The sequence below is a fragment of the Phocoena sinus genome, chromosome 17, assembly GCF_008692025.1.
Source record: "Phocoena sinus isolate mPhoSin1 chromosome 17, mPhoSin1.pri, whole genome shotgun sequence".
Taxonomy (NCBI): domain Eukaryota; kingdom Metazoa; phylum Chordata; class Mammalia; order Artiodactyla; family Phocoenidae; genus Phocoena; species Phocoena sinus.
This window is the reverse complement of record NC_045779.1, coordinates 11,378,098-11,403,075: the sequence shown is the minus strand read 5'-3', so window position 1 is coordinate 11,403,075 and position 24,978 is coordinate 11,378,098. Positions and strand designations below refer to the sequence as shown.

Below are 24,978 nucleotides of genomic sequence, written 5' to 3'. Positions count from 1 at the left end.
TTATTTCTAAACGTTGATATTAACAGTAGTCCTTATGAAAATGCTCAAATTTTATTTAAAATGTTGATACACGTTGTACTTATGAATAATATTTCTAAAAAGAAACAGTCCTACCTTGTATGAAGTTTTGTGAAGTAGATATAAATGGATTTGCTAGTAGTGCAACACAGGTGGCATTGGAAAATGTGCAGCATTATAGTATAGTACATAATTCTTTTCTTACTTCCTCACAGTCTTACTCGAAAGAACCTTGATCTGTATCATGACAAAAAGGGCTTTTGGTGAGATTTTCCTGAGAATCACTGCGATGTCTCTTAGAGATTTAGGGCCATTTAATTTGAATTCTAGCAAATGGGTGGTTTTTAGTTGTACCTTTCACCTTAGGAAGGTTTTTATATCTATCATCTCATTTTGCTATTTACAGCTTTTTGAGGTAGGTTAGACAGATAATAGTTTTATGGGTGAGAAAATTACAGAGGCTGAGTTTCTTATCTGTAGTCCTTCAGCTGTGTTGCCTCTGGGAACGTCTGGTTTTGCTCCTTTCCTAGGCCTTGCTGATTTCCTTGTAGAAGGCTAGAAATTGAAGATTAAGTGTTTTGTTATTTCCACTGTGTCTGAAAGCAAAAAACTATGCTTTCTGAGGTTTTATCTTAGTTTACTTTGTATCTTGATCTTATTCAAGACATGACTGCCTTTAAGACTATAATAAATAACCATTTAATATACTGATTTTTAAAACTTGCAGTTTCTTTGGCTTGAGTGCTCACAAAAGTTCTATAATTCCCAAGCACTGTAAGTTAAATTATATCAGTGGACCGCCATCCAAACTGACTTCCAAGGCAGTGTATTTTTTTTTTTTTTTAGTGTTCTTGGCTTCTAGATAAATTTTATTTTAATAATCTTTTTTTTTTAATCATGCTACCCCGATAGGTGTCTTGATCTTTAATAATGACAAGTTAGAGACTGAAGGGTTTTTTTTGTTTTTATTCAGGTGATCAGTTAGGAATAAATATTAGAAAATATTGACTGGCATCAATTGTATTAATCATTACCTATGGTTTGAGGTCAGTTGCATTAGTAAGATTTGGATTGCAGTTCTGACTTGAGAGAAATGGTCTCTTTGACCCTCAGTTTCCTTATCCATACACCTGCAGTAACAACGTCAAAAGTGCTCGATTCAGTGGGATGATAGGTGTAGAAATGGTCTGTAAATTCTAAAGTGTTGTATAAAATATGAGGTTGCATTGTTCTTGTTCCTAGTATGTTTTAATGCCATGTAATTATTTTTTTTATATTTTATTTTTTTGCGGTACGCGGGCCTTTCACTGTTGTGGCCTCTCCTGTTGCGAAGCACAGGCTCCGGACGTGCAGGCTCAGTGGCCATGGTTCACGGGCCCAGCTGCTCCGCGGCACGTGGGATCTTCCCGGACCGGGGCACGAACCCGTGTCCCCTGCATCAGCAGGCGGACTCTCAACCACTGCGCCACCAGGGAAGCCCTCTTTAGCTGTTTTTTTTTTGTTTTTGTGGTACGTGGGCCTCTCACTGCTGCGGCCTCTCCCGTTGCGGAGCACAGGCTCTGGATGCGCAGGCTCAGCGGCCATGGCTCACGGGCCCAGCTGCTCCGCGGCATGTGGGATCTTCCCGGACCGGGGCACGAACCCGGGTCCCCTGCATCGGCAGGCGGACGGACTCTCAACCACAGCGCCACCAGGGAAGCCCCCATGTAATTATTTTTAACTGGCATATTCTTTTGGAAGTCGTGACAGGATTAAGCATAATATGGAGCCTTCTGTAGGATTATTTTATTCATATGATGAACTTAAGATTGTGTATTTCTTTAACAGGTTTGGTTATTGAAGCTGAAAATACGTGGTAAAAAATTTTAAAATGTAAGAAATTATATGTAAAGTTAATGTTGATATTAAAATATGCTTCAAATTTGAGCTTTAAACATTTAGAGCAAGTTTTAGAGGTACTGTAGATTTAACCTATAAAACAATTTCTTAGCTTGGTTGGCTAAGGTTGTGGTATGTGCATATATATGTGTGTATCTGTAAGTGAGAGATACATCTAAAATATTGGGTTGGCCAAAAAGTTCGGGGTTTTCCGTAACATCTTAACGTTAGGGAGACAACTTGTATTTTTTTTTAATAAATTTATTTAGTTTATTATTTATTTATTATTCTTGGCTGTGTTGGGTCTTTGTTGCCACGCGTGCGGGCTTTCTTTAGTTGCTGCGAACGGGGGCTACTCTTCGTTGTGGTACGCCGGCTTCTCATTGTGGTGGCTTCTCTAATTGTGGAGCACGTGCTCTAGGCGTGTGGGCTTCAGTAGTGTGGCACGTGGGCTCAGTAGTTGTGGCTCGCGGGCTCTAGAGTGCAGGCTCAGTTGTGGCACACGGGCTTAGTTGCGCCACAGCATGTGAGATCTTCCTGGACCAGGGCTCGAACCCGTGTCCCCTGCATTGGCAGGCGGCTTCTCAACCACTGCATCACCAGGGAAGACCAACAACTTGTATCTTTATAAGAGAAGTATTGTGTCAGTTCAGGTCATTATCTTGCAGTGTCATCTGGGAAGGAGATCTTGAGATGGAGTTAGAAATGGAAGAGGTTTATTGTGAGATATCGTCTGTAGAGGTAGAAGGGAATGAAGAAGGATTGGACTATAGTCGTTAGACTGCAATGCAGATCTGACATCTGTAAAAGGAAAGTGAAGAGGAAACCGAATGGGGCAAGGAGAGTCTCAGATTGCAATGCAAATCTGACAGCTCAAGGGGGAGCTCCAAAGCGAGGATTACCCTGTAGATCAGTCTTGCATTGGGCAGAAATGGCCAGGCCCTATTGTGCCCCTGCTGCCCAGGCATTGAGTGGGGTCTCCCTGGGAACAGTCAGGCCTTGGAATGAAGGATTGAATGGTGTGAGAGATCTCAAAGCCACTACTGCTGGTGGCTCTACTATTCTACTCCCTGTAGCCAAAGGGCAGGTTTCCTTCTTAAAGGGAGATCCAAGCAGTGGGTCTCCACGGTTGCCACAAGCAGCTTCTCTTTAATACAAATGATGTATATTTTTTAGGACACTGTGGTGATCGTTGCTGGCTCCTCCAGCAGTAAAACAGGTATGCATTCATTGCATACGCCATTATAATTTGGTCCTGTACCCCTCTCAAAAGTGGAGATATGATGTAATAATTTTTGTATATATTTTCCAGCTCATTTGGCTGTGGGAGATCTCAGATTTGAAGGTTACCTTTCAAGCTTTCTTAAAAGTCACCTCTGTTTACTAAAATAATCATCTTAGAATTTATCAGTTACTGTTATCAGAAGGTCAATAAAACTATGTGTTTTAGCTTGTAAACATTAAGACTGAAGTATTAGAATCAGGTTTTGGTTCAGCATGTTTAGCTTTGTGTTGTGAATTATCTCATGGCTTGGACATAATTTTCTTTTTTTACATATTTATTCATTTAACTTATTTATTATTTATTTTCAGCTGCGTCGGGTCTTAGTTGCGGCGTGCGGGATCTTTGTTGAGACATACGGGATCTTTTGTTGCAGCACGCGGACTTCTCTCTAGTTGTGGCGTACGGGTTTTCTCTTCTCTAGTTGTGGTGCAGGGCTCCAGGGCACATGGTCTCTATAGTTGTGGCGAGGAGGCTCCAGAACACTGGCGCTCCAGGGCACGTGGGCTCTGTAGTTTGTGGCACATGGGCTCAGTAGTTGTGGCATGCGGGCTTAGTTGCCCCGCGGCATGTGCGATCTTAGTTCTCTGACCAGGGATCAAACCCGAGTCCCCTGCATTGGAAGGTGGATTCTTTACCACTGGACCACCAGGGAAGTCCCTCATTTTCCTTTTTTAAGAAATTAGATTGCTCTGGCATTATTATTTTCTCCTTATTTACTTTTTTCTTTTGGGTACCTGTATTAAAAATTCTTAAAAAATCAAAAGGAAAAGTTTTTATCATATAGAGCAGGGTGAGTTTTATATATGCATAATCGTTTTGACACTGTAGACATATGTTCTTCAGACATTATTTTGCATTTTGACGTCTTTGTTGGCAGATACAGATGACTGATTTACCACTATTCCATTCTTATATAGGTCATCTTGGTAAGCCATAGCACAAGAGATCTAAATTATATACCCCAATTGTTTTCATTGATGTGGCTGCCCCATGAAAGCTAGGCAGTCAGGGTGGGATTCGTATCAGTTTTTCTCTCTGTTTAGGAGTACTGAGTTAGGGGGAGATTTAGCTATGATTCTGTGGAACTATACAACTAGGGAAGCAGCAAAAGGATCTTACCATACCCCAGTGAGACCCATAGAACAAAGAAAATCTGTTGTGGAGGGATGCTGCTTTATTGACTGAAGAGAAACCTTCATCTGGAGTGATCAAAGGGGAAACCAGAAAGCAGAAGTAGGTGGGGAGAGTGGAGGTTATTCTTAACATGAGAAGCAGAGAGCAATGTTTTATAAAATAGGGAAAATTCTGTGTATTGAAATTTTTGCCCTTTTATCACCAAATTATTTTTTGCTACAAAATTTTGCTGAGATTTTAGCAAGTTATTCAACAGCAGGTTTGACTTAATGTTTAGGTCAAATTGGTGCTTACAGATCGACAGTTGGATTGATTTCAAAGTCACTGTTACTTTCAGTTCTTCAATTGTGAAGAGAATTTCAAGTTCTCTGTCACTCAAAATGAATCTGGCATTGTGTTCTAATTTTAATCTTCCATAAATGAAAACTTGTCCTTAGAGGTTAGAACCTTTTTACATTTTATTTTTAACCCTGGATCCCTTTGTGAAGAGAATTTTCAAAATGTCAGTCTAGGAAGATATCTAAATGCAGTTTAAGACATTTGTTAATTTGTATTTCAGGAGTAATACTTTTGATACAAAATGTATTTTATAAAGGCACTTGTGAATATCTAACATGAAGTATGCTGTAAATAAAAGTCACTTTAATAAAATGTGGCATCTCAACTTTAAAATACCTCATTTCATCTAGAGAACTTCCTAAAATTCTAGATTTTGAAACAGTGCCATAGTAATGGTGGTCTATTCTTCTTGCTAAAATCTTGGATGAAAAGTATGTGCTTCATTTCTTTATACCTTTCTTCTGTGTTATTTTATTTTCTTTAAAATACTATTTTAAAATCTTATTACAAGTATGTGGTATGTGGTTTATTTATAAAAATTCAAAAATATAAAAAAGAAAATCCATAACGCCATTTATGTTTTCATTTAAATATGTTTATACATACATAGTTTTTTAAACTTTAGTTTGAAATGACATCAGACTTTCAGAAAAGTTGTACAAACAGTACACTGATGCCTAGATAAGTATACCAGTAGTCCCCAAATTTTAACATTTTACCATTTGTTTTACTGTGTTTTTGTTTTTTTTAATATTTATTTATTTTGGCTGCCCTGGGTCTTAGTTGCAGCATGAGATCTTTGTCGTGGCATGCGGGGGTCTTTTAGTTGAGGCATGCGGGCTTTTAGTTGCAGCATGTGGGATCTAGTTCCCTGACCAGGGATCAAACCCAGGCCCCCTGCACTGGGAGCACAGAGTCTTAACCGCTGGACCACCCGGGAAGTCCTTTGTTTTACTATTTTAACATTTGCTTTATTCTTTCTCCATACATGTTGTTGTTTGGTATATATGTCTTCATCACTTATATATAGTCATTGTGAAGTATGTATTTTAAGAGAAAAAAATGTGTCCTTTTTCATGTTTAATGCTTGGATTTGGGGCTGGAATTCTACTTTGTGTGATATCAGTACACAATTCCTGTTCTCATTGTTTCTATTTGCCTTATCTACACTTGCTCATTCCTTTATTTCTGAATCACTTTTAGTTGTGTCTTGTTTTGTGAGTCAAAATGAAAATCTTTTAGTGGGGGCAATAAAGTAGGAGCTTGGGATTAACATACACACACTACTATATATAAAATAGATAACCAACCAGGACCTACTGTATAGCACAGGGAACTCTTATCTATTCAATAACCTATATGGGAAAAGAATCTGAAAAAGAATGACTATATGTATACGTATAACTGAATCACTCTGCTGTACACCTGAAACTAACACAACATTGTAAATCAACTATACTCCAATAAAAATAAAATAAAAAATCTTCTAAATTAGTGAGCTAGGTCCATTTATATTTATTGCTGTTACTGATATATTTCATCTTAACCCATTTTTGTTGTAATTACCATGTATATTTTAATAGTTGTGTTTCTGTGCCTGCTGTTTTCTTCTTTTATCTTGAAAATTTCTTCTGATTTGTCTTATTGTTATAGTGGTTACCTTTGTACTTATACTTTAAAGAAATGTTCTAAGTTTTCTGTTTTCTTATTTAAACTTTCACCATCTTGCTTGTTGGTTTTAATGGTAATCTTTTCACTCCCATAGTCAGACTTTTTCTACTTTTCCCTTTTCTTCTCCCTTTTCCTTTCTTTTTTTAAGTTGCATTATTTCTACTTTATCTGAACATTTATATATTCTATTCTCTTTTCCACTTTAGTTTTAAATTTAGATCTACAGTTAAATGTGTAAAATGCTCATCATCAGTCCTTTTGCTAGTTTTCCTAGTCATCTCTTTGTTGGTTGAAGCTTAATTCTCTAGTAGATTGCTCAAGTAAGACTCTAATATTCCTTGAGTTCCTTCATGTTTAAAATTCCTTTTCTGTAACCTTGATACTTGAAGGAAAACTGGACTGCACCCATGGTTCATCTTTTGTTTTCTTGTGATTCTTGAAAATGCTGCTCCATTTTGCCTTGATTTTTATGTTGTTTTTTGTAAAGTTTTTAGAACAGAGGGTGGCAACTTTTTTTCTGTAAAATAAAAAGCCAGATAGTAACTATTTTAGGCTTTGTTGGGCTCACAGTCTCTGTTGCGGCGCTCAGCTCTGCCCTTGTGGGTTAAAGCAGCCAGAGATGATATGTAAATGACGGACTTTTGCTCAAGGATCATAGTTTTCCTGCCTTTGGAGTTCATTGTTACCTAAGCAGAGTTGCTGACTGCCTTCTTAGAACCCTTTTAAAGTTAGGATTGGTTTTGCATTGAAAGATGAAGGATGATTTTCTGAGTTGCATAAATGTTATAAGAACACTTTTTTTAGTGAACAACACAGAAAAAAAAAAGCAAAACCAACTCCTAAAGGAAAAGTTGTGAAGATCTTCAAAAGATGATAGCAAGTCTTTAACATTAAAATAGTATATTCACTGCTTTCATGAAGTATATGGAAGTCTTAACTGGCTTTTATAGGCGGTATAAAATGTTATTAATAGCATCTATATAGGATTAGAGTGAATTGGTGTTTATGACTAGTGAGGAAATACATTCAAAATGAAAATTATTTTTGATATATAATGAAGATCAGAGTTCACCTTTCAGTTGTGTTTTATGAATAACATTTTGAACATTTTCAATATAGATAACTATTTAGAAAAAGTGGTGAGGAATCAATATACTTCATTATGGAATAGTAAATTACTGAGAGCAGAATTCCAGTTATTTAGATGAAAGAGCTTTTCAAGATAGTCTTTTCTTGGGTGTCATATTTTAAAGACTGAACTAAATCCAGGGCATTAATCAGTTCTTTCAATTTTCACTAGACTAAGAAGCTTAGGGCAACTAGTACTTGTTTAATTATATAGTCTTTCTTAGGCTTATGGCCAACTGTACCATATAACTCTAGACTTTTTGTACTTGAATGTTTTGAATCACAGTATTTGAATAGTAATTTTTGTTGGTTTTTTTTTTTTAAAGACTAAGATACCTGCTTCCAAATCTGTAGATGCTCTTGGCTTTTTCTTTTTGGTTTTAAAGGCATTTTTAAAAAATAAGGCAATAATTATTTATCATTAATTTGTTGAACAGCAACATACGTAGATATTTGTGATACCTCATATAGTGCCGAGATCAAGAAGTAACTTCGTTGTTTTTTTTAACATCTTTATTGGAGTATAATTGCTTTACAGTGTTGTGTTAGTTTCTGCTGTAGAACAAAGTGAGTCAGCTATACGTATACATATATCCCCATATCCCCTCCCTCTTGCGTCTCCCTCCCACCCTCCCTATCCCATCCCTCTAGGTGGTCACAAAGCACCGAGCTACTATGCGGCTGCTTCCCACTAGCTAGCTATTTTACGTTTGGTAGTGTATATATGTCAATGCCACTCTCTCACTTCGTCTCAGCTTACCCTTCCCCCTCCCCATGTCCTCAAGTCCATTCTCTAGGTCTGTGTCTTTATTCCTGTCCTGCCCCTAGGTTCTTCAGAATCATATATATATATATATATATATATATATATATATATATATATTTATTTATTTATTTATTTATTTTTTTTTTGCGGTATGCGGACCTCTCACTGCTGTGGCCTCTCCCGTTGCGGAGCACAGGCTCTGGATGTGCAGGCTCAGCGGCCATGGCCCACGGGCCCAGCCGCTTTGCGGCACGTGGGATCCTCCTGGACCGGGGCATGAACCCGTGTCCCCTGCATCGGCAGGCAGACTCCCAACCACTGCGCCACCAGGGAAGCCCCAGAACCATTTTTTTGTAATCGTTTTTACTTCATTTTTGCATATATGCTTTTGCAAATTTCATTCTGCCTAAGACAAAATTTTACTTAGCTTTAAGGGAGATTTGTGTCTATAGAGGTATTCCCTTAACTGTTTCGTAGGAAGGGCAGCAATAAAATTAGTCCTATGAGGTATACCAGAAAAACATACTTAGAACAACAGTGGGACCATCATGTTGATTTGACTATGTTATTCTTTTAAAAATTTTTGGTTTTAAGTAGATAGAAATTGAAAATCTTCCAGAAAGGAATTTATTACTGTATGAAAATGATGACACTTTGAACTATGAAATAAAGGAAGTTAAAAATAGTGATGGTGGGAGTATTTATTTCCTATAACCATTTTTGCCAGTCTGTGGTCTATAACTGTTTTGTTTATCTAAGTAGATTTAGCCTATGTGACTCTAGAAATAAAGTATAGATCAGAATGAAGAAAACAAGGTTTTGCCAAGTTGAGGAATAAAATTACAGAATCTGTAGAAGTGGTAAGACTACTTTGTTAATTTATATGTTTCTTTTCAAGGACTACAACTCCAGGAGAAACAAAACTGCTGGCCTCTGAAATCTATGAAATTCTTCAGTCTTCCAATATGGCAGATGGTGATAGTTTCAATGAAATGAATTCACGTCGAAGGAAAGCTCAGTTTTTTCTGGGAACCACAAACAAACGTGCCAAAACAGTGGTTTTGCATATAGATGGTCTTGATGATACGGTAAGACTTTTATAAACACATGGTTCATAACATGCAAGAGGCAAATCATGTTAACTGGTTATCTCAGTGTCACCTGCTAACAGTCTTTAAGAATAAGTCCCTGGCTTCCCTGGTGGCACAGTGGTTAAGAATCTGCCTGCCAGTGCAGGGGACACGGGTTCAAGCCCTGGTCCAGGAAGATCCCACATGCCGTGGAGCAACTAAGCCCGTGCGCCATAACTACTGAGCCTGCTCTCTAGAGCCCGCGAGCCACAACTACTAAGCCCGTGTGCCACAACTACTGAAGCCCACATGCCTAGAGCCTGTGCTCCGCACCAAAAGAAGCCACAACAATGAGAAGCCCGCAGACTGCATCAAAGAGTAGCCCCCGCTCGCCACAACTAGAGAAAGCCCACATGCAGCAACGAAGACCCAACACAGCCAAAAATTAAAAATAAATAAATTAAAAAGAAAAGAGTAAGTCCCAATATTAGCATTTTATTCTGATAAAGAGGGGCATTTTGTGCTTAACGGGTCAGTTATTCAAAGGACATAACCATTGCAAATATTTATGCCCTAGTAATAGAACTTCAAAGTATATGAAGCAAAAACTGATGGAAATGCAAGGAGAAATAAATTCACAACTAGAGCTGGAGATTTGATTACCATTGTCTCAATTAATAGAAGAAGTATATAGAAAATCAACAGGGATATAGAAGACGCAACACTAATAATCAACTTAACCTAACTGATATTTATAGAAAGCCCCACTCAGCAGCAAGGTAATATTCATTCTTTTCATGTGCACATGAAACATTTACCAAGATAGACCATATTGTGTCCCATAAAACAAGTCCTGATTTAAAAGAATTAGAACCAAGCAAAGTGTGTTCTCTGAGCACAATGAAAAGCAAGTTAGAAATCAATCACAGAAAGATACTTGGAAAACCCCCTAAGAATTTTGGAAATTAACCCATTTCTAAAGTAATCCATGGGTCAATAAAATCAAAGGAGAAATTAGGAAGTATTTTGAACTGAATAAAATGAAAATGTGGGGCTTCCCTGGTGGCGCAGTGGTTAAGAATCCACCTGCCAGGGCAGGGGACGTGGGTTCGAGCCCTCGTCCAGGAAGATCCCACATGTCGTGGAGCAACTAAGCCCATGCGCCACAACTACTGAGCCTGTGCTCTAGAGCCCGCGAGCCACAACTGCTGAGCCCATGTGCCACAACTACTGAAGCCCGCGTGCCTAGAGCCCTTGCTCTGCAACAAAGAGAAGCCACCACAATGGGAAGCATTCACCTCAACAAAGAGTAGCCCCCACTCTCTGCAACTAGAGAAAGTCTGCACGCAGCAACAAAGACCCAATGCAGCCAAAAATAAATATTTTTACAAAGATGTAGTATTAGAATTTGTGGGAAGCAGCTAAAGCAGAGTTTAGGGGGGAATTCATTAGCACCAAATGACTGAATATTTATATACAAAAAGGGAAAGGTCTCTGACTTAAGCTTCTACCTTAAGAAACTAGAAAAAGAAAAGCAAATTCAATCCAAAGTAAGCAGAAGAGAAGAAACAAAAAAAACAAATCAGTGGAATGGAAAACAGAAAAATCAATGAAATCAAAAGCTGATCTTTGACATGATCAATTAAATTGATAAACCTCTAGCCAAATTGATCAAGAATAAAAGAGGGTCACGAAGTATCAGTATCAGAAATGAGACAGCATTGCTATAGATCTTTTAATGTGGACACTGAAAGGAAAATAAGTGAATATTTTGAATAACTTTATGCCAATAAATTTGATAATGTAGATGAAACAGGAAAATTTCTTGAAAGATGGATTGCCAAAGCTCACTCAAAAAGAAATGGATAACCTGAATGAATAGCTCTATGTCTATCAAAGAAATTGGATTCGTAGTTAAAAACCTTTCCATAAAGACAGTTTCTGGCCTTGATATTTTCATTGGTGAATTCTACCAAACGTTTAAGGAAAATGTAATACCAATTGTACTGTATTTTAAAGTATTATACAGTAGTAGTTGTACAGTGTAGTTTTTTCTCAACTCATTCTACCTTTTCTGCTTTTTTTTAATATTTTTTTTATATGGACCATTTTTTAAGTCTATTGAATTTGTTACAATATTGCTTCTGTTTTGGTTTTTTGGCCACAAGGCACGTGGGATCTTAGCTCCCTGACCAGGGATCGAACCCACACCCCCTGTATTGGAAGGCAAGGTCTTAACCAGTGGACTGCCAAGGAAGTCCCTTGTCTGCTTTTAATATTAGCTGCTCAAGCGTTCTTTTGATTATAGTGTGTATCTTGTATTTGTGTCTGTATTTTACTTGGATTTCTTAGAGGCACCATATAGTTGGGCCTTGCTTTTTTAATCCAATCGAAAAATTTCTACCTTTTAACAGGAGTGCTGGGATCATTTGCCTTTAATATGATTATTAATATGACTGGATTTAAAACAACCATCTTGCTAATTGCTTTCTATTTGTCCCATGTGTTCTCTTTTCCTCTTTTTCTGCCTTTTGGAGTAATTGAAAGTTTTTTATGATTGCATTTTATCTCCTTTGTTAGCTTATTTGCCTTAATTCTCTTTCCTTCCTTCCTTTCTTTTATGTTTGTTGATTTAGGGTTTATTTTGTGTATCTTTTTTTTATTTTTGAATTTTATTTAGGATTTATTTTCTGTATCTTTAACTTTTTTTTTAACATGTCTTAAATCATATTTATTTATTTATTTTAACATCTTTATTGGAGTATATTTGCTCCACAGTGGTGTGTTAGTTTCTGATGTATAACAAAGTGAATCAGCTATACATATACATATGTCCCCATATCCCCTCCCTCTTGGGTCTCCCTCCCTCCCACCCTCACTATCCTACCCCTCTAGGTGGTCACAAAGCACCGAGCTGATCTCCCTGTGCTATGTGGCTGCTTCCCACTAGCTGTCTATTTTACGTTTGGTGTCCATGCCACTCTCTCACTTTGTCACAGCTTATCTTTAACTTATCAGTCTAGCTTCAATTAACACTAATCACCATGAGACACTTATAACACTATACTTTCATCTGCCTTATCTCTGCCTTTGTGTTCTTGTTATGTTTTACTTCTTCATGTTATAAACCCCAAATTACTTTGTTATAACATTAAATATTCTCTTTTTTTATTAAAAAAATTTTTTGTGGTAAATTACACTTAGCATAGAATTACCATCCATCTTAACCATTTACAAGTATTTAAAGACATTAAAAAATAAGAGTATTTTCTGTCTACCCACGTATTTACAATTTCTGGGGGTCTTTATTCCTTTGTGTAAATACAGGTTTTCGTCTAATATTTTCCTTCTGCCTGAAGGACTCCATTAACATTTCTTTTTTTTTTTTTTTTTTGAACATTTCTTATAGTAAGTAGTACACGTCTGCTGAGGATGGACATTTGGCTTATTTCCACCTTTTGGCTATTATGAATAATTCTGCTATGAACATTTATGTACAGGTTTTTGTGTGGATATATGTCCTCAGTTCTCTTGGGTATATTCTTAAGGGTAGAATTGCTGGATGATACGTTTAGCTTTTCGAGCAACTGCAAGACTGTTTTCCACAGTGGCCACTGCATTTTACGTTCCCATCAGCAAGGTGTGAGGGGTCAAGTTTCTCCACATCGCTGCCAACATTTCTTATTTTCCATTTCTTAAAAAAATAGCTATTCTAGTGGGTGTGAAGTGGTATCTTATTGTGATTTTGATTTGCATTTACCTAATTACAATCATGGTATCTTTTCACATGCTTATTGGTCATTTTTAGTGGTTGACTTAGGGTTTATTGTGTATGTCTTTAATTTATCACAGATTTTCTCTTTTGGAGAAATGTCTGTTCATTCTTTGTCCATTTTTTAAAAAAATTGCTGGGGCTTCCCTGGTGGCGCAGTGGTTGAGAGTCCGCCTGCCGATGCAGGGGACTCGGGTTCGTGCCCCGGTCTGGGAGGATCCCACGTGCCGCGGAGCGGCTGGGCCCGTGAGCCATGGCCGCTGAGCCTGCGCGTCCGGAGCCTGTGCCCCGCAAGCGGGAGAGGCCACAACAGTGAGAGGGCTGTGTACCGCAAAAAAAAAAAAAAAATTGCTTATTATTTGTCTTTATTTTTGAGATGAATTAGTTCTGTTAATATCATGTATTGCATCAGTTGATTTTCCTATGTTGAACCAGCCCTTCATTCCTAGGATAAATCCCGATTGGTCGTGGTGCATAACCTTTTTAATGTGCTTCTGGCTTCAGTATGCTGGTATATTATTGAGGCATTTTGCATCTGTATTCATACAGGGTATTGGTTTGTAGTCTTTTTTTCCCTTGTGTTGTCTTTTTCTGGTTTTCGTATCAGGGTAATCCTGGCTTCATAAGAGGATTTGGGAAGTGTCTGGATGAGTTTGTGAAGGATAGGTGTTATTCTTCTTTAAACATTTAGTAGAATTCACCAGTGAAGCCATTTGGTCCTGGGCTTTTCTTTGTGGGAAATGTTCTGATTATTAATTCAGTTGCTTTACTTGTTGTATAGGTTTATTCATATTTTCTTGAGTCAGTTTATGGTTTTGTCTCTTTTTTTTTTTTTTTTTTGGTACACGGGCCTCTCACTGCTGTGGCCTCTCCCGTTGCGGAGCACAGGCTCTGGACGTGCAGGCTGAGCGGCCATGGCTCACGGGCCCAGCCGCTCCGCGGCGTGTGGGATCTTCCCAGACCAGGGCATCGGCAGGCGGACCCTCAGCCGCTGCGCCACAGGAAGCCCTGTGGTTCTGTCTTCTGAGGCATATATCATCTCGTAGAGGTTGTCTGATGTGTTGGCATATAGTTGTTCATAGTATTCGCTTATAACCCTTTTCTTTTGGTAAGATTGGTCATAATATATCCTCTTTTATTCTTGCTCTTAGTAATTTGAGTCTTCTTCCTCTCTTTTCTTCGTCAGTCCAGCTAAAGCTTTATCAATTTTGTTGCTCTTTCCAAAGAACCAACTTGTGGTTTCATCGATTTTTCTATCCACCCCTCCCCCATTCTCTATTTCTTTTTTTCCCCTGCTCTAATCTTTATTATTTCCTTCCTTCCATTTGCTTTGGGTTTAGTTTGCTCTTCTTTTTCTTGTTTCTTTTTAATTTTTTTTCGGCTGTGTTGGGTCTTTGTTGCTGTGCGTGGGCTTTCTCTAGTTGCAGCAAGCAGGCTTCTCATTGCGGTGGCTTCTCTTGTTGCAGAGCATGGCCTCTAGGCACGTGGGCTCGTGGGCTGAGTAGTTGTGGATCGCAGGCTCTAGAGCGCAGGCTCAGTAGTTGTGGCGCACGGGCTCAGTTGCTCCGTGGCATGTGGGATCTTCCCGGACCAGGGCTCGAACCCATGTCCCCTGCATTGGCAGGCAGATTCTTAACCACTGCGCCATCAGGGAAGCCCTTTTTTCTTGTTTCTTAAATGGAATATTAGGTAATTGGCTTGAGATTTTCTTCTACTTTAATGTAGTTATTATAGCTATAAATTCCCCTCTGAGCACTACTGTCTGCATACTATCAGATTTGGTATGTAGTTTTTCATTTCATTCATCAGAAAGTATTTTCTAATTTTTTTGGTGATTTCTTGTTTGACCCATTGGTTGTTTAGGAGTTTGTTGTTTAATTTCCATATATTCCTAAATTTCCCAAATTTCCTTCTGTTAACCGATTTCTGATCTCATTTCATATGCATGATTTCAATTCTTTTACACTTGTTGGGGCTTATCTTGTGGCCTAAAGGTCTATCCTGGCGAATGTTCCACGTGCACTTGAGAATGTATATACCTTTGGTTGGAGTCTTCTACAAGTGTCTGTTAGGTTTGGTTGGTTTACAGTGTTAAGTTGTCTTCTTCCTTGTTGATCTTCTGTCCAGCTGTTCTATCCATTTTTGAAAATCAGATGGACTTCCCTGGTGGCGCAGTGGTTAAGAATCCTCCTGCCAATGCAGGGGACACGGGTTCAACCCCTGGTCCGGGAAGATCCCACATGTTGCAGAGCAACTAATCTCGTGTGCCACAACTACTGAGCCTGTACTCTAGAGCCCGCGAGCCACAACTACTGAGCCTGCGTGCCACAACTACTGAAGCCTATGCGCCTAGAGCCTGTGCTTCGCAACAAGAGAAGCCACCACAATGAGAAGCCTGTGCACTGCAACTAAGAGCAGACCCTGCTCACCACAACTAGAGAAAGCCCGCGCACAGCAATGAAGACCCCATGCAGCCAAAAAATAAATTAATTAATTAATTTTAAAAAAAGTCAGATGGATATTGAAGTCTCTAACTCTTTGAGTTTTGTGTATCTGGAAAAGTCCTTATTGTATTTTTCTTTTGAAAGATATTTTTATGTGTATAGAACTCTAGATGACAGTTCATTTTCTTACCATACTTTATGAATATTGTCCCACTGTCTTCTCCCTTGTATTGTTTCTATTCAGAATTCTGTCATTCTTTTTTTTGTTCATCTATGTGTAATGTATCTTACTTTTTCCCTCTGCCTGTTTTAATAGTTTCTCTTTTATTATTGCTTTTGATCAGTTTGTTTATGATGTGCTTTGGTATCATTTTCTTCATGTTTATTCAGCTTCTTGGATCTCTGGGTTTATAGTTTGCAGCAATTTTTTCCATTATTTTTTCAAGTACTTTTTCTGTCTTTCAGGGAATCCTGTGACATATTCAACCATGTGAAGTTGTCCCATTGCTCACTGATACTCTGTTAATTTCATTTTCATTCTCTTTTTCTCTTTCATATTGGTTGGTTTCTGTTGGTATATTTGCTAAATTTTTCTTCTTCCGGTATTTACTTTGCTGTTAATTTTTTCACCATAGGCATTATTTTATTTATCTCTAGAAGTTTGATTTGAGCCTTTGTTATATCTCCTTAACAGTTTATACTCTGTCTACTTGAACATACAGAATATGGTTAGAATAACTGTTTAATGTCTTTGTCAACTAATTCAGTCATATGTGTTATTTTTGAGTGTGTTTCTGTAGGTTGATTTTTCTAGTTATAGGTTGTATTTTCTTGCTTCTTTGCACACCTCATAATTTTTGATTGGATGCCACATATTACAAATTTTACATATTGGGATACAGCATGTATTTGTATGCAAAGCCTTTAAATATTCTTGAATTTTGTTCTGGATCAGTTAAGTTACTTGCAAACATTAGATGTTTTTGAGTCTTGCCTTTAAGCTCTGGTAGGCAGACTACAGCACCGTTTAACCTAGAGATAATTTTACTACACTACTGAGGCCATACTCTTCTGGGTTCTCTGTCTGTGCCCTGTGTATATCAGTTTTCTCTGCTCTGGCTGATGGGGACAGGAAGTATTCCCAGCCCTGTGTGAGTACGCAGGATGGTTGCTTCTATTCCTTTCCAGCCTGGTTGTTTCCTCACATTCGTGCACCCTTCATCACTCAGCTGAAAACCAGAGGGGAACCCATTGCCGATCTCTGGTGTGTGTCTTCTCTCTGCGGGGCCCCCTTTGTGCAACTGTGTCCTCTCATGCTCTGTGCTATGAATTATAGTTGCCTTGACCTCCCTGAATTTTCAACTGTGTCCTCAACTTGGGGAGACTGCTGGTTCTGCTTGGCTTCCTGCTTTGTGAGTTGCAGCCTAAAAATTTTCCAGGCAATCCGCTGCTGTGCTGGTGAGCCTAACTTCATTTGCTTTCCTTCTCTCGGGGGTGTCTGCTTTCCAACACCTGGAAATCATTGTTTTATTCATTTTATTTTGTCTGTGTTTTTAGTTGTTTAAGCCTTGAGGGTAAATCTGGTCCCTGTTACTCCATCTTGACTGGAATTGCAGGTCTCCCTGAAGTTATCTTGAGCAGTGATAAGTTATATACCTTCACATATTGAGGGGTGGCAACTGTTGGATTACCACTTATCTCTTTAGCTGTGCCAGGTAGGTTACATTGGATTATCCACAGCTTTTTCTAGTTGTGGTATTGGGGCACCTAGCCCTCAGGATTTAGGATTCAGTAAACAGGGATTGGGGAAAACTTTTCATATGCATATCATCCATGACATTGCCAAATAAGTTAACAACTATCTTCTCAAAACTGGGGCCACAAGATCCCAAAAAGTTTCTAGAAAGCAGGTTCTGGTAAATGTAAATTAATTGAATGAAAGATATTAAGATGTATAAATTGTCACCAGTACCATTTGTTTAATGTTAATGAAGACAGTACAGTTCCTTTTTAAAGCTAGCAGAAACAAAATAATAACACCCAACAAAGCTCACACACACAAAAATATAGGCCACATAGGGGGCTTCCCTCGTTGTGCAGTGGTTAAGAATCCACCTGCCAATGCAGGGGACACGGGTTCAAGCCCTGGTCTGGGAAGATCCCACATGCCGCGGAGCAGCTAAGTCCGTGTGCCACAACTACTGAGCCTGCACTCTAGAGCCCACTCACCACAACTACTGAAGCCAACACGCCTAGAGCCCATGCTCTGCAAGAAGAGAAGCCACCGCAATGAGAAGCCCGCGCACCGCAATGAAGAGTAGCCCCCGCTCCGCAACTAGAGAAAGCCCGTGTGCAGCAACGAAGACCCAGTGCAGCCAAAAGTAAATAAATAAATAAATATATTAAAAAATATATATATATATAGGCCACTATATCTTAAAAATGTAATTGCTAAAATCCAAAAAAAAAAAAAAAAAAGGTTAACTGTGAAACTGTACTGTAATGTTTTGGCAGCATAACCTGGCACCTAGTATGTGCCAGGCACTATTTTAGGCACCAGGGATACAGCGGTGACCAAAATAAGCAAAAGTTCTCATGAATCCTATGTTTGACTTCATTAAGCTAATCTCATAGTTGGAGGAGACCGTCAACAAGCCAAGTTTTATAGTATAGTAGAAGTGGTAAGTTCCATGGACAGAAATAAAGGGAAGGTAGCTAGGGATCGCTAAGGGGTGGGATGGTGGATTATAGTTTTAAATAGGATGGTTTAAAAATCCTCTTGGAGAAACTGACATTTAGCCAAAACTTAGGAGTGACCCAGTGGATATCTGTGGAAGAGTGCATGTTCCCAAGAAAGGGAGCCATGAATGTCAAGCCTTCACACATAGACAACTAAGAAGATACCTAAGAGTAATAAAAGGATGTGGAAGAAATTGCTTTAGGAAAGAGCTCTAGTTTAACAGTAAAGTTTTTGCTTTGTTAAATGTATTCTTAAAACATAAAAACAAGTAGGAAAATATTTGTAATGAATAATTGACATCAGGTTAGTGGCCTTATTACCGTGTGTAAAATAGGTAGCTAGTGGGAACCTGCTGCATAGTACAGGGAGCTCAGCTCGGTGCTCTGTGATCACCTAGATGGGTGGGATGGGGGGAGAGGGTGGGAGGGAGGTCCAAGAGGGAGGGGATATATGTATACATAGAGCTGATTCACTTCATTGTACAGCAGAAACTAATACAACATTGTAAAGCAGCTATACTCCAATTAAAAAGAATAAAAATTAAAAATATATATCAAAAAAATCAACAAAAGAAAATCCAACAGGAAAATGGGAAATTCCTGGAAGAGATGTAATTTCCAGTAAATAGTATCAGCTAACATTTATTGCAGTACTTGCAGGTACCTTTCTGGTGTGTTAACTCATTTATTTTTCTTAAAAGTATAAGGTCTACTTATAGTCCCAGTTTACAGATGAGGAGACAGAAGCACACCAAATTTCAATAGCTTCCTGGTGTAGTAGAAGTGGTAAGTGAAGGACATGGGATTTGAATCTAGGCAGCGTGGGTCTAGCTGCAGAACCCCGCTCTTAACTGCTGCTTTGGACAGCTACGCAGGGAAACGTGTCTACTCTCACTAGTAATGAAAGCAGTGTACATTATTTTAGTGTACGTATCAAGGCTTTTAGAAAGATATTCCTGATTTTGGATTGTCACATTTTTCCCTTTGCTTTATTTCCTCAGCTGCAAATCATGCTACCATGGAGTCTTTAGAAATTGGAGAGAGGCTACTATCTACACTCTCTCCCCCTCCCCCTCTTCCTCCCTCCCTCCCTCCTCCTCCCCCTCCCTCTTCCTTCCTCCCCCTCCCCTTCTCCCCCCCCCCAGCACCCCAACCCTTCTCCTAGCAATTGCCAGGCAGTTAACTTTGACCCATCTACCTCCTTGCCCAATTCTTAATTTGATCTGCTTATGATTCTTAAAACCTGATCTTGACCTTCTATCCCTATCAAGAAGTTACTCATCCTTCGTAGCTAATTCTTGATCCTATTTGCTCTGTTGAAGATCTCATGTTTACATCTTGGAGTTGGACACCCCCCTTTACCTGTTGCAGATGTGTTAATTTGTGTTAAAATAAAGATGAGTTGGCATCATGAGTGTGGTTTTTCACTGTCACACATAGTTGGAATTTAATGTCAGACTCTTGTGATAAACCAGGAAAGTTGCTTAACGTTTATATTTTTTGGTTTCCTCACATTTAAAATAAGGAAACAGATTAGACTAGTAGTATCCTAACTTTCATGTTGTATATGCTATGTAAACTTTCGTTCACTGTTAAGTTTACCTGGTGTTGAATATGTGGAAGAGATAAACATGGACCTTTTGGGCACTAATCCACCAAAGGCGCTTTGCAGAAGGGACAGTGCAGTACATGAGCCCCGTGCGCTGCCATGCACCACTGTATGCGAGACCCTTGCCTGAATAGTGTTGAAACGCAGAAGTGGAAAAATAGTTTAAGTAGGAGATAAACAATGATGTGAGTTGTTTTGAAGGATGTGGGAATAAGTTTGAAGACTGATTTTATTCAGTAGAAAAGAATGAATCAGGTAATTGAAGGCAGTGCTTCCTAGGCTATGACCCAGAGACTTGGTGTCATTTGCTGATTCCTGTCCCCTCAGAGGTACTGAATCGGAGTCTGGTCTCAATACAGAAACAGGATAATTTAGAGATGTTGATTCGATGTATGGGTTGGAGGAGGAGGGAGGGATGGGGAGAACTGTAGTTACTTTTTAATTCATTTTCTCTTTGGATCTTGTGTTTAAGATGACCACTTGTTATCCACGTGGATGTGTTTGTAGACAAATGAAAATAAAATCATATTGGAAGTAGACTTCTGTGCTTCTACATGGTAGTGATGGTTGAAGTGATCTGAATAATCTACTGAGGGATGAAGTAGAAAGAAAATCACTTAGTTTTAGCACTGGACCTTGGAGATAAAATGAGACAGATGAAATACTCAGTGGTGTAAGCAGAACACCAGGGTGGTGTATTATTAAGAAGTCAAAGAAGCATTGAAGGGAGTATGTTATGGTGTGTTGTCAAGAGGAAAATGAGAACCAAAAAGTGGATATTGATAACCCTTGAGAATACAGTGGTAACCACCGAGAATGCCATGAATGATGGATGCCGTGATATAAATACCAAGTGATTTAAAAAATAGTGACTCCTACACTGAATGCTCACTAATTCTAACTTCAGTCTGTTAGAATCTATCCCTGGAGGTTTTTAAGCTAGAGCAGGGGTCAGTAAACCCTTTCTTTACAGGGCTGGATAGTAAACACTTCAGGTTTTGCAGGCATATGGTCTCTGTTATGACTACTAACTCTGCTAGAGGGTGAAACTAGACTTGGACAGTATGTAAACAGATAGGTGTGGGTGTTTCCAATAAAACTTTATTTACAAAAACAGCTGTTGGACCGTAGTTTGCCCACCCTTGAGCTTGAGGAAACTCTGCTTTTCAGCATGTTTTCTGTATTATTCTTCCATTCTGTTTGGTTTAAGATTTAAATTAACATTGGCAAATTTATTTCTGATTAAAATGATTAAAATTAAATATTAGTAATGAAGCTTGAAAAAATCTAGCAGGAATTACTATTTTGTTGGATCTTATAAATTTTCATAAACTTGACTAAGCACCACCCTTTCTGTGCCCTCAAATATGTGATTGTAGAATTGAAATAGGGACATTAGCTTTCCCTTGCCCTGTGTTCCCTCCTTCCCCCCAAATATAAAGACTAGTTCAGTGTTGTTTGATTTGATTTATTCCCTTATTATTTTGCTAGTTTTAATAGCAATTTGCTTTTACTTTTTCAGTCTCGGAGAAACCTGTGTGAAGAAGCTTTGTTAAAAATCAAAGGCGTTATTAGCTTTACTTTTCAAATGGCTGTTCAAAGATGTGTGGTGCGAATCCGTTCGGATCTGAAAGCAGAGGTTGGTATTTTAAATGGCTAAATATGCTTGAGGTTACGGGTAAACACATCCGTGTTCAAAACTGTTGTCTTTCTATCCTGGCCTAGGCTTTGGCATCAGCGATAGCATCAACCAAGGTTATGAAGGCTCAGCAAGTCGTGAAAAGCGAAAGTGGAGAAGAGGTAAAAGCTCGATTTAGTTTGCTTTATGCTTGACTCCCTCTTGATTGTCCCTTGTGGCCAGCAGATTGCTAGTATTTCTAGACTAATAGCTGCTGAGTATATAGCGATGTGGCTGAGTCAGATTATCTTAATGTTTCTTGGTTAACAGTTAACACTTTTAGAAATACAGAGAGATCTTTGGTGGATTTCAGAATCTCTCAGACTCTGTTCTTGATGTCAGTGGAGATGTCTTGCTGATTTTATTTGGAAATAAAGGATATGTGGTTTCCTTGCATTGGTTTTTAAATACTTTCTAACCCTTAATTGGTTTTGCCAGTCCAAAAATAAAGATCCAGTCCCATCGTTGGGCAGGTATATATAGTGATAATCTCTGCATCTTGCTACTCTTTCCACTGGCTTTGTGATAGGGAAGAGGAATCTGATAGGGAAGAGGAATCTGTATGGCTTTAGCTCATTTGAGTTTCCACAGAAAGGAGGTTCATTGGCCCTTCAGGGCCCCATAGCAGCCGGTTGCTTGTTTTTGTCGTCTTTAAATAGAGGTTGAACATTTATTCCTGGAGCCTCAGGAGAAAAGCATCAGAATTTTCACGTCTACTTCTTCCTTCTGTGCTTACACAGTGCTCAACAATTGGGCCTACCTTCATAGAAGAGGATACTTTTTAAAGGAATATAACCTCTGAGAATAAATATGGTGATGACAATGAGAAATAAAGTTGACTTTTAACGTTTGACATGTACCTATATCAATTAGGTTGACTTTGTAACAACTCTTAACGTGCTCTCTGCATCAGATGCTGGTCCCGTTCCAAGACACGCCTGTGGAAGTAGAACAGAACACAGAGCTGCCCGACTACCTGCCTGAGGACGAGAGTCCCACAAAGGAGCAGGACAAAGCAGTGTCCCGGGTGGGCTCACACCCAGAGGGTGGAGCTAGCTGGCTGAGCACAGCTGCAAACTTTTTATCCAGATCATTTTACTGGTGACTTCAGTTTGGGGCTCAAGGACTGTGTAAACGAACAAGGGGCCAGTTTTCCATTGTTGTGGTGAACTGTCAAGTGCAATTTGCAATAAGTTATCATGAAAAGTTTCTAGATTACATGATTAAGAATGCTGCATTTTACATTTTACTGGACATTTTACCCCACTAAGTGGTAAAAAGGACAGGCTACAGGTGGAATTGCTTTGTTTATGAAGGTGTTTTGGTTTTGTTTTCCTTTGTTTAAATTGCCTCACTTTTTAAAAAACATGGGTCCACCGTTAAACCAAACATGTATTTGTGCAGCTTTACATTTTATTTTACACAAAGCACGTGATTAGGAAAACTTGTTTTCTCAAGCCTCAGGACCTATCTGAAGAGAAGTTTTTTGTTGTTTTTTTTTTTTTAGCTCAAGTTGTGCATGAATTACTGAACACTTTGCCTTTTCTCATGAAAGATACTTGCTTTGGTACTCTTTCTTTCTCATGAAAAGATACTTGCTTTGAAAGCATTTCTCATAATTCCCCTTTTGTGCCTTTTTTATTTTGCCAACCATGTTTATAGAAAGGACGTCACTAGTGACATTTTGTGAATTAAAACATATTCATTGCAATGTAACAGACCCCTAAAAATACAACTCTACAAAAACTTGGCAGTCTTAGTTGTTATAATTTTTAAAAGATTAACACAAAATCAGTCGAGAAGGAAACATGTGTATCAGCAAAGTGTTATTGGAGACCATTTGAATGTGACCAAATGTGGTTCTAGTTGACTGCTGTTCAGTTTGGTTTATATCAGCTCTTGAGAATTATGTCCACCCTAATATTGGGAGTGACTGTAAATGGTCTCTAGGCCTTACTTTGTGATTACACACTATCCCCTGCTGAGAAGAAGAAAAAAAAAAGTAGTAAAGAACTGACAAACTTGAAAAAAGAAAACAAAAATGGAACGCCTATAATGCCATAGTGCTATTTGGTAGAGTCTAACCTTAAAACATGAATCACTTGGCAGATGCCTATTCAGTAGGTGTTTCCTTGTATTGCTTTTTGTGAATTTATTATGAACATGCAGTCATATTGAATGAAAAGAAAAAAGACTCAAATTATTGCTTATAAAGAAAGCAAGCCAGCATTTGTCCGTCCACTTAAACTTTCTGCCAGAAAAAAACAGGACTTCAGCAAAGGTAAGATAAATAAATATAAATATATATACATATATATTTTTGGTATAGATTTAAGAGCTAATCACATATATGTAATGCTTTATTAAATTTCTGAAATATTTGGCAACAAAAAAATTTTCTTTTGGAAATCCAACTAACTCCAGATAAAGTTTAATGCTAATATGATTTAAAACTAATAGGAGGAAATCGAAAACTTTTTTCGTCAACATGTAGAGCTGCTATTTAACTCCTTGGAGAATGTGAAGTGAAAATTGGACCCTGGAGGGTTTCCTTGCGTTTTCATTGCTTCTCTTTTAGAGAAAACTAAAAGCATCCAGTGTCACTGGAGAAGAATTATTGTAAAATAGTTCGCCAACCAGAATCTTGAGTTCAAGAACATTGTGACCTTATAGAGGGAGGGGTGTTGAGGGTATGGAGAGTAATATTTTTTCACCTGGGCTCTGACTCAGGTGATGTGCACAACTGAAAATATAAGCTTTCAGGGCATGTATTGCTTTAAATGCATAGTACAACTTGCTGCCAGACCGGATGTGTTGAAAAAAACAAAACAAAACAAAACCACCTCCTTTCTATAGCCATTGAAACAAAGTTTACTGTTCTAACAGGTTTGTATTTTATTTTGCATTGCCACACATCTGCTTATTTAGAAAACGACATCCTTTTGATAGTAATTGTTCAGCACAAGTAGGTATTACAGCTTGATGTTTGTGTGTTCTAATTCTCAGTGTTCTTTGATTCCAGGTCTTATATATAGAGAGCAGTTAAGGCAACTGTAACAGCATTTTTTGAAATGTATTGTAAAATAATAAAAGGTAACATAATTAAAATTGAATGGATATTGCATTTTTGTGGTATAAGCATTACTGATTTCGCTAAAGCCTGTTTGTATCCACACTGCCTGGCACCTTCTCACTCCCTGCAAGTGTGTTATCCGACTAATTCCCGGGCATCTTCCATTCATCTCCTTCCCAGCACCACACCTGCTTCTTCCTGGGTTTGGATCAGTGCCCCTGTACATATATGCATTGTAGTGTTTATTGCATTAGATTAAAATTATATTTACCAGTGTCTGTGCCCTACTTAGCTCTTTGAGAACTGAGAAGGTCTGTAGTAGTACCTGGCTAGTATTTAATGCTCAAATATTTTTTTAAGAGAATGAACAAAGA

At 38.4% G+C, this 24,978-nt stretch overlaps 1 protein-coding gene across 1 annotated transcript in view; it reads left to right on the top strand.

Moving 5' to 3' along the window:
* ARMC1 (armadillo repeat containing 1) overlaps positions 1-24,654 on the top strand; it is a 34,944-nt gene extending 10,290 nt beyond the window's left edge. The window contains 4 exon segments of the mRNA XM_032610352.1: positions 9,118-9,307; positions 21,376-21,492; positions 21,579-21,653; positions 22,445-24,654. Coding sequence (XP_032466243.1) covers positions 9,118-9,307; positions 21,376-21,492; positions 21,579-21,653; positions 22,445-22,636 — 574 coding nt within the window. The 3' untranslated portion in view covers positions 22,637-24,654.
* Positions 24,655-24,978: the final 324 nt, after the last annotated feature.